The following is an 11,204-nucleotide window of genomic DNA, read 5'->3' on the forward strand; positions in this document are numbered from 1 at the left end:
CTTCAAAAACACAGCGGTGTGTTAGTCGCGCGGAAAGAAAAACGAGTCGAAACGCCGTGGTATGTTATCCGCGGCCAAGACATTAAACTACTCGTGAAATTGAGCCCCTTAGGAAACATGACATTATTTTTATATTACTTTGTCAATGTGTTATTATGTAAATTTAAAATCCTTTTCAAAATTTGGTTTTCATTATTCAAGGAATGTGTGTTTATGGGGTGCTAATTACAAATTATTATTTTTAAAAATTAACGGCAGCGCCGGTATTTCAATGAAATTATTGTTATCTGATTAAGTGCCTCATTACTATACGAAAATTCTTATGATATTGTGTGGCGTATGGATGGATGAGTGAAAAACGTAAAAAATATTACCCATTAAAATTTAAAGAGGATTTCTTTGAAACACAGTTTTTTTTCAATGGGTAGGCTGACATTTTTTTGGAACAGTGTAGTTTTTTTTAATAAAAACAAATATATGCGTTCTTATGATTTACCAAAATATTTAATATTGAGGGTCATTTTCAACAAGTTGTAAATAACTCACTATTAGAAAATGGGAATCAAGTTGTGGTAGAGTGGAATTCGAACCACGGACCTTTAAGCTGTGAGTCCCAGGCACTAGCCGCGGGACTTTCTTTCGGATTTTCCTGTTTTTTTTTTAATGTCTTAAAAGTTACAACTGATTATGACACTGTTTCAGACACTGTTTCAGTATAATTTGCTAGTCCGTTGTGGAAACACTTTCAGTTTTCGGTATCCTTTAACAACGGTAACGACTTCGGACTGTTTAAAATTTATTTTTCCCGATACGGATGGACAAGGAAACTGTGTGGTATGGGAAGGAGTGGAGACGGACCGGGGAGATTTCGTGCGTATATGTGTGTGTAATCTCCTTACTAGTAGGTAGGTATTATGGATAAAGATATGAAGTTTGAGTTTGAAGGGCGGAACGTGGTATGGAGTGCGGCGAGCGTTGAATTTTTCGTGCGAGGTGAAATGTTTTTTTTATTTACTTCTGCGCCTGATCATTTAGTTTTTGTTTTTTAAACGATTTAAATTATTTTTGTGAAACTGTTTCGGGAGGGTAAACGTTTTAAAACAGAAGTTACATTTTTTTTACTACCTTTTATATTCATGCATAATGTATAGTTTCTGGTTGTGTTCAAGTCACAGACTACAGATATCGTTCTGGGTTCTATGGTTCTATGGCCGTATCTGTCAAAGTCAAAAGAACGCCGTCAGCCGTCAGTTGGTCAGTTTGATAATTCTGAATTTGACCAAATCTGACAAACGAGTAGGGAATTTGCAATTTCGTCGATTTTCAGTGCTGTACAATTTGTTTCGTATTTTTAAAAATTGGAACTTTAGATTTACCCATATATCTACAACGCGCCGTTTTTAGATACCAAGTTAGAAAAATATATTTGTTCCGCTATTTTATCTAATCTATTTCGTGTTGATTTTAAAAATTATCAGCAATGGATCCCAATGCCGGTATGTCAGGAGATGCTCAGATCAAAATTGATACAAATCTAGAAGACAACGCAAAAGTCGAAGATGCAATAGCGTTAAACAAAGAACATTCCAATGAAATAGTTCGTGTCCAAGAGTCTGCCACTATCGTCGGTGAAAAGGCCGAAGATGAATCGTCTCAAGAAATTGTAGTCATAGATGTCGATGCATTAGAATTGGATTTGAACCATGGCAGAATTGGAAAGATTGAAAACCTAGAACCCCTACAGTGTATAGAAAGGTTATTATCATATTTTTTTACTATTCTTAATGGAACTAATATTTTTACAGTTCTTAATGCAACTAATATTTTTACTATTATACTTTAAAGGACTTCTTCTTCTTCGTTTTTTTTTATGGTCTTTTCACCTCTCAACTCGGGTGTTCTGGCCAGTGTTGAGTTTTCTGTTTTTACGTTTATTTACATGTGTTAGTAATACATTCAGGTTAGTAAGTTAGTGTTTTGTATATTGAGAACTTAACATTTAATATTATAATATAACATATTTACATCTAACACCATTACTAACTAGATATTTACATAGAATTTTAAATACATGTTTATTGGGTAGGGACAGAAAAGTTAGAATATTAATATAGAAAGGGATATTAATATCAGAGAGGTCGGATAGGAAATCAGGATAACAATCATTTGTGGGGCATCCAAAAAAAACATGGTTTAAATCTTCCTCATCAAGCTGACATTCGCAAATGGCAGAGTCCTGGACATGGATTCCAAACAGGTCAGAACCATTGCAGCAGTGCCTAATGCGCATTCTGCTGTTTAATGAGGTGTTGAAAGGAGGCTGTCTGTCGTATCCTTTTGTGGTGTGTCTATAGTATTCACTAAAAATAAATATTTGTACTAATAGTGTCTGCAGAAAAAAGCTATTGGAAAAATTTAAACTATTGTATTCATTTTTATTTTATTTTACTTGTTATTAAATGTAAATGTTTATATTATGTCACAATTTTAACAAATACGTAACACATCAATATTTAATGAAAAAAAAAGCAATATATAATATCATTTATATTCCTAAGATTAATGAGGAATCAATTATGTTTCAGTGTTCTTTCTTTGTCAACTTATTTTGTCGTAAATTGCAATTCAAATGTTCATTTTTCTTAGTTCATTTTTTTTTTAGTTTACTGCCTGAATCCCCGAGATTCTCTTAAGTTCATTTAATAAATATCCTTATTAGAGTTGTACAAAATGAATTCGTTCTGAGCAAATGAAAATACAAATCTAATTGTGCCAGTTTTACACTGAACTTGAAAGAAAACTGTGATATTCGTATGAATTCATTAATTTGAATGCAAATGGATCGATTGAAGAATTGCTTCAACTTTACACTGAATTAAAATAATTAGTGAAATTGATCCAGCTTGACCCTTGATCAATGAATTAGAATAGAAATAGACCAATCAGCATTGGACAAATTGCTGCAGCTTCATACCGAAAGCAAATAAACCAATCGCCAATGGACGATTGCTCAAACTTCACCTTGAAGTAATTCATTTGATTATTGAAATCATGACTAAATTAATTTCATTCTCATTAATACGAACTAACTTATCAGAGTTATTGCAAGGGTATGAAATAAAATGACTTGTTTGCAGACTGTATCTACGCTGGAACCTAATAAAAACCATAGAAAATTTGGAGACTCTCGTTACGTTAGTGGAGTTGGAATTGTATGACAACCAAATTACTCGTATTGAAAATTTGGATTGTCTCGTTAACCTTGAGTGAGTACCTAATAGTTTTATGTATTCTTAATGTTTATTTCAATTCAATTATTTATTACACAACAGCCATTACAATATATAAATTTTAAGACATACATAAAACAATAATATTTCATATTTTTACATAAATACTAGATTTAACACTAGGAAGTTTATAAAAATATAGACATGTATTTCAAGAAGAATAAAGTCTCTGAGAAGGGACTATGGAAGTTTGCCTATTCTTCTATTTTCTCAAACTCTTTTTTTTCTCAGCATTGGAATGAAAAATATGTTTTCTAAATATGTTTGCTCTTATTGTTTGATGTTAATAATAATTTTATTTCGGTTTCTAGAATTTTGGATATCTCATTCAACAGAATTAAGGAAATAAGTGGTCTCGAAAAATTGGTAAATCTCCGAAAATTATTTTTGAGTTCTAACAAAATAACTGAGATTGAAAATGTCAAACATCTAGAACAGTTGGAGCTCTTGGAACTTGGCGATAACAAAATAAGGGTGAATAATAATGTTAATTTTTTACTTATTACCTAGTTTTCAAATACTGGGTCTTACAGGCCAAGTGCTTATCCGTTTAATCTAATAAAAATATAAGTTATTACTTCAATTCAATAGAATTCCATTAATAATTCTCAATAAATTTAACACGTGTCAGTTTATATGTCTACCATGTGGTATGGTAGTTAGCAGGTTCGATTCCCGATATATTTATCCAAAAGCCTTGGACTAAATATCTCGAGCCTAAGTCTAATCATCTTATTTTCATGTATACTCTGTAATTTTGTCACAATTAGGGTTACCATTTCAAAATTAATGGGGTGCCTAAAATGCCTGATTTTTTATAAAAATGCCTGTCTTAGGTAAAAAGCGGTAGATTCTGAAAAATAAGTCAGTACATACTGGGGAAAGAGGGGTACTATTGGGTCAAAAAAAGCTTGGATGACCGATGACTATTCATATGCTTAGAAATCAGGCGAAATTAAAAAATGTCTGTCTCAGAGCAATGCTGGCCGCACGCCTGTCTAGACCTTAAAATGCCTGTCAAATGCGGGAAACTCCTGTCATATGGTAACCCTAGTCACGATGCAATTTATTTATTTATTTATTTATTTATTTACGGACAAAGTCCATTATAAACATTACAATTAAAAGAAATTTTTACAAAGGAATAAAAAAATATAAGGAACAGAAATAAGCAGCAAAGACAGATGATAGATTTTTTAGATTAAGTAAAAAGCATAGGCTAACTATACAGATTCTTTAGCTGATTTGTAAAGAAAGACATCCTTACACCATAATAATCAAGATCTTGATGATCGTTCACCCGCCTGATCATTCTGGGCAAAGGCGACTGTGCACCATAATTGGTCCTGATGCATCATTAAAGAAACATAAGGGTTCAAGTTTATTTAAATAGCAATCTTAAATTTATTGTAAAACAGTTCAGTGAACCTCAATTTATTATATAACGATAGATTTAACGAGGTCGATATTTTTCTTGTCAATGAATATAAATCAAGGCTACAAGTCAAAGAAATATGAAAAGGAGCACATATTTAGGTTTTTGTTATTATTGCATATATTTATTTATAAATTTATTGCATATATATGCATATTTATTGCCAGATATTATAGAATATTACATTATTTTTCTTTAACACAGTTTGTATTATTAAAATTACATCATCGGTACAAGCATTATTTTTGGCGTGTGTGCATAGGTGCACATTTAAAAATGAAGAAAAAGAACTCAAAAAAAAATTATCTTCATATATTTTTTTTACAAGCTGTTTGTTTCCCTTGTAAAATAAGAAAAAACAATAATAAAGTAATCATGAAAATGATAACAAAATCAAGAAAAAGCATTAACAGTATTTTAGTGTATGACATAGTTACGAATGATGAAATCAGGCGAGAGTGTAAATCTAAGTCAGGTATAATTTATAAGATAGTCTCTGGGATGGATTGGTCATCTAGAACAAATGGATGATGAAAGAATGGTAAACAGGTATATATGGCGAGAATGAACAGTAACGTGGGAGGAGGACAAAAGCAGGCAGAACCGAAGGACATGTATTACAAGATGTATGAATATAGAAGAAGCTAGGAATGTATGCTAGGATAGATGTGTGTGGCGGTGCATCCTCTCTGCCCATGGCACAGTGGTAGTAGTAATGGGTATGTCTAAAATTCCCAATTTTGCCTGACAGTATTGATATCAATATTAGATATTTTTTCAACAGAAATGAAGCTTTTGATAATATGGAAGTCTAGGCATTTACAGACCTTGTCACCTGTCATTGGGTGGATTCACTTTTTTATTTATTAATATAATATCTCTTTTATTTTATATTTCCTGATAACGATCCAGATATTTGGCAATCCGGATAACTGTAGTTCGGATAAACGGAGTTCTATTGTACTGTTAATTTATAAACAAAAATAAATGTTAAATTGTTTCAATTTGTTATTTTTCAGGAAATCAAAAATCTCAATGGTTTGCTTGAACTTAAACAACTGTACTTGGCAAAAAACAAAATATCAAAAATCCAAAATCTGGATGACTTGCCACAGTTGGAATGTCTGAGTTTACAAAACAATCGTCTGGTGAAAATTGAAAACCTAAATAATTTGTTGAAATTGGATCAATTGTATCTGTCTGAAAACCAGTTGACAGTCATCGAGAATTTGGATAACAATGTGTTGATTACAACACTGGATCTTGCTATGAACAAAATATCTATTATCGAGAATGTTAGTCACTTGGTTGATCTGGAAGAATTTTGGGTAAGAGATTCAAATAATAACTGTTCTGTACCCAGGCAAAAAAAATGAAACTGAGTGGGGATAAGTTGGTCTCGTAGTTTAGTGGTCGGCGGTTTCCTCTACCATGCTTGAAGTCGCCGACTCCATTCCTTGAAGGTTTAATGTGAAAAATTGGATTTTAAGGTGGTTTAATACTATGCCTACAGGGAGATGGACTCACTCTTTTTTCCCGAGCATTCATAGCAGAATGGAGTTTAAGTCCCTTAACATGAGTCACTACATAATCCAGCTAGTAACGGGTCATGGAGAACTCAGGGGCAAACTATGAATTCGTCCTTGCTGAAAATCTGGACTGCGTGTGCAGATTGGGCATGCAGGCAGCTGAACACATCCTTCGGAGATGTCCTATTCTTGACGTGGAAAGAGAGACGATGCTTGATGGCTTGACGGAGGTAACGAGACCGGCATGGAATTCCAATTTCTTCTGCAGTACGAACAATTTGAGTAAACTTGTAAAATTTGCTTGCGTATGGGTGGAAAAGTGGGATGCCCTTCGAGGATTCTAAATGCGCATTGTTGTTTTTGGCCCTAACCGGATTTGAATAGGATGATCTTCATGGTGGCAATACAGAACTGAACTCAAGTCATGTGTTGTCTATTTCCATAAAAGGGAAAAGGGTTTATCTACTAATACACTAACGAGTAAGGCTGGGAGGTGTGTATCGGTCGGGGGTCGAGCTGGGCTGCTACTTTGCCGCCGTAGTGTGTTATTGAGGACACTGTCCTTGTATGTAAGATTGTATTTTCATATTACGTGTGGTTAATAAGGTTGGTTGTTAGATTGGTTGATAGGTCTTGACTAAGATGCTAGATTTTGAGTAGGTTGATGCTAGGTTTTCGTCTTAAATGGTGCTAGAAATAAAGCGAATTTATGAACAATGATTTTCTTTTAGGCTTAATAGGTATGAATTATTGGGCCCCTGGAGAGGTGGTAATGGTTCTGGTTCTCTCGATCGGACTTGTTTCTTCCGGTTTACTGACAAGCTAATGAACTAACATACCCTATCCCCATTAGAATCGAGAAAATTTGGTTGAAGGTGACAGACGAATTGACTGTATATACTTAGGTTGCTCTGACGGCATTGAAAACATTAAATGTCAATTCAAAAAATAAAAAAACACGAATCTTTTGTAAATTTGATCACCTGATCTGATAAAGACTGATCACCTTACCTTCGTGTAATAGATGATCGAAGTACGCTTCATTTGGTGTTTTAATATGGTGCCTTATCCACAATCGGGTGCGGAGTAAGATATGCTATGGTTATCTCAAGGCTAGTTAGTACTCAGACCACTCCTCTATCTCCTATACTCTAAAGATATAGATAATATTATCAAAGAATGTGGATTGTGGTCTCACTATTATGTGTTTGGTACTAAGATTTATTTTTATTGTAAACCAGGCGAGAGGAGTGTGTTTGTTAATTAATTTGATGAATGCATTGAGAATATAGGAAACTGAATGGCTGAAAATAGACTCACATTTCATTGTCTATCTTTCAAAAAGGTGTATCTCGTTTTGTGTGAAAATGGAATTATGAATATTTTAGTAAAAATAAAAAGTTATATTTATGGAATAAATGGACATCATACTGTCTTAAAATAACAAATAAAAACCAGCAAAATACAGTAAGATTATTATTTGCAAAGGTGAAAATTTTCCAAGCAAATTCTTAAAAAGTCATAAAAATCAACAAATTCGAGATACACCTTTTTGAAAGATGGACAGCAATTAAACCCATCTAAAACAGAACAACTGTGGATATCATAAGTCAGACAATAGAATTTGATTCAGGGTACGGCGCTACCTGATATAAGGAGTACCGCTTTACCCACCGTTGGGATTCTTCCTTTTCTGACCTCTCTCTTGACGCTCAAATTAGTTCATGCTTTAACCAGCTGAGACAAATTAAATACATCTGAAAAATTTACTGGTTGATGCCGCCCGTCAATTATTAAATGGGTTTGAATTTCTAGAGTTGATTATTGTAATGGTATGTACGCAGGTTTACCAATGAATAAAATTACTCGCCTACAGTCTGTATTAAATGCTGCAGTGAGACTTATTTTAGGAATCTCTAAGTTCAGTCATGTCACTCCCAGGAATTACACTAACTACATTTTCCACAGAGGGTGGAATACAAACTATGTTGGCTTATGTATAGGTCACTGCATAATTCTACTCTGGAATATATGAGGGAACATACTTGTAACTACGTTCAATTATAATAATGGTTGTTATTTTCATGTTCCAAAAAAATTATCAATTTTCGTATGTCATGGTCTAGTGATCAGTGTATTTACCTCCCGTGCGAGAGGTCTCAGATTCAATTTCCGACATGGATGACATGAAATATTTGAAAAATATGTTTTTACGCTGCAATATTTAATAGTCCTTGACTATCACCTGAAGCATAAGCCTATCTTGCCATCATGCATATCATAGATATATCAAGTTTTTAATTCTGTAAAGACTTATTTGATATTGTTCCGGATGCGCAGATTTAATGTAAAAATTAGCTAGGAACCCCAGTATCTGTTAGTTGAGTGCTGGACCCTCAATAAAGAAAAATGTTCGCTTTCGGGTCTGGCCTCAGCGATACCGAAGAAATTATAACCTATAAGCTATTGTAAAAAAATATAAATTATAATAATTAGCCATGTTACAAGCCCAAAAATGGCCGCTATTAATAAAATATATTTGCTGTGCACGTCGCGGCTATCAACGAAATAGCTCGTACGGGTGGAGCGTGCCGGTATTTACTATACCTGCAGCCGACCTGGTGCCTAGAGTGTCGGGGGGTAGTGCGACCCCCTCCACTCTGGGCCATTTGGCCAACATTATGACTAGCTCCGCCGAGCCCGAGATGCAAAGCTTTATAAGGTTTGTTTTTTTAAATATTAAACCAGTTGAGCTCAGTCCCTAAACAGTGAACATCGTGTTTTATTCCGTCTGTCTGCCCTGTGTGTGCTCCCGCTCTCCAGTCTTCGCTCCGCTCTGCCGCTGACTGCCTTCGCCTCTCTGGACCACTTGGACTGGGTGGGAAGTCCTTTTTAGGGGTATTGAGGTTGACTTGTAGTCAGTGCAGTCGTGCCCCTACCTTCCGGCTTTGCCGCTCGGCTCTGCTTGGGAGGGCGGCCTCCCGTTTACGCCGGGAAGCCTGACTGTTTTTGTAATATCAGCATATGTTAATTTTGTTTTTCTTTTCTTTTCTTTTAATGGTCATATCATACCATATTTATATGCTTAAACTTATCAATAATTAAAAAAAGGAATAGCCCACGCTCAGACGCTGAAGTCTTTGTGGGCATTATTTCCAATTTATGTTATAGCTTAATTTTAAGATGTATTTTTTTAAAGTGTATTTTTGTAATTAAAATTCTATGTAAATATATGTATGGAAAAATAAACAGATAATTTTTTTAAAAAAAAGGATAGCCAACAAGAGTTCAATTATTTACCAACAGTGTTATTATGTGCAACCATTTAAAAAAAAAACTTTTAACCCTTTTTTTTCTTGCAGATGAATGACAATCAAGTTGTAGAGTGGAGTAACGTAGATAACTTATCAAAAAACAAGAAGATTGCAACAGTTTACTTGTACAAGAATCCAATTTCAGAAGATCCCGCTTACCGCAGAAAACTTAAAATGATGTTACCATCCCTGCAGCAAATAGATGCTACACTTTGCAGATAAATTAATTTTTAGATCTTTAAAATATTAAATAGTTTTTAGAACCCTAAAATATTTAACAATCAATAACCTGTTTGAAATAGATGATAGATAAATAGACCAGTCTAAATATGATAATTTTTATTTTAACAAATAAATTTTGCCGTAGATGGGTAAGTTTTATTGCATTTTTGTCGTGTCGAAATATTTCACATGTTTTATAATTGTGTACATAATAAAAATATTTACTGTGAGTTCAACTTTTACGGAATGTATTTTTTGTTTCAATCACTTGCAACGAATATAAAACATGTCAATTTTAATTGGAATGCATACTTATATTTTTAATAGATTTTTAAATTAACTAATATGGTACGTAGTTTGTTAAAAATATTTATTTTACAGTATTCTATTCCGCAGATATTTTGAAATGTATTTTTGATGTAGCATATTGAAATATGCTAAGGTTATATTAAATTTACTAAAAATTAGGTCTTTTTACATTTTGTTTGTGATTTACTCGTTGTTTTAGTAATAACATATCGACGGTATAAAAGTTACTGATGCGCCACTATTGCAGAATTTGAGTTATATATACCACTTTTCTCGGAGTTTCAAGCTGTTATGTTGTCCTATGAGTCGACACCCATGAATATCGTGCGTAAATTTTGATGTTTTCATAAAAATCGTAAAAACAGATTTATCATATTAGACTTATTTTTACAAATTGGCGTAAAAAGTTTAGACGAACATTAAAATCTGTTTTTGGTCTCCTACATAACTTTAATAGTTTTACATAACACCCGTCGTACCTACATTGTTTTGGAATTGATTCAAAATAAAAGTTATGCCCTTTTTTCATTTTAAGAAGTCTTCAATTGACTCCTGCCAGATGCCCTTTATGGCGCATTTATCCCTTTTACCGTCAATATAAATATAATTTTAAAATGGCTTCTTTTAACATGCATTTTCAAAATACTTATACCATCTCGTTTTTAATGTGCTACTTTAGCTCTTTTCACCTTTATTATGTTAGTAAGATCTACAATAAATTATTTACTTTTGTATTTATAATAATATTATACCATATTATGGTATTGTGTACTGTCGTTTATTCTCTCCTGTCTCTAAGATCATAAAGTATTTTTTTTATATAATTTAATGCTTTAGATATACGAGTAATAATGTTTTTATTGTTAACTGATAACAAAAGTAATTGAAAGGTAGTTTCAAACTGGAATAAATTGCCAAGCCTAGTTGTCCATTCCATTTCAGTCAACCAGTTAAAAAACCATTTGGATGCTTTTTTTTAAGGAAGAAGAACACAGGTGAAAAGCAGTACACGAGATATAGGTGCATCAGCAAATGCTGCCTGCCTATAATGAATAATAATAATAATAATCATAATAATTCATAAAATATACACACCAGGGGTTGA

General features: G+C 33.2%; 1 protein-coding gene across 1 annotated transcript; it reads left to right on the plus strand.

Annotated features, from left to right (window-relative positions):
- The first annotated feature begins 1,201 nt into the window (after positions 1 to 1,201).
- On the plus strand, positions 1,202 to 9,942 carry LOC148284532 (uncharacterized). The gene is made up of 5 exons (XM_088238517.1): positions 1,202 to 1,755; positions 3,138 to 3,266; positions 3,602 to 3,764; positions 5,745 to 6,053; positions 9,617 to 9,942. Exons 1-5 carry the CDS (start codon positions 1,481 to 1,483, stop codon positions 9,788 to 9,790), a joined length of 1,050 nt encoding a protein of 349 aa, XP_088094643.1. The 5' UTR covers positions 1,202 to 1,480; the 3' UTR covers positions 9,791 to 9,942.
- Positions 9,943 to 11,204: the final 1,262 nt, after the last annotated feature.

The sequence above is a fragment of the Micrasema longulum genome, unplaced genomic scaffold, assembly GCF_059751315.1.
Source record: "Micrasema longulum isolate JH-2025_06_02 unplaced genomic scaffold, ASM5975131v1 h1tg000112l, whole genome shotgun sequence".
Taxonomy (NCBI): domain Eukaryota; kingdom Metazoa; phylum Arthropoda; class Insecta; order Trichoptera; family Brachycentridae; genus Micrasema; species Micrasema longulum.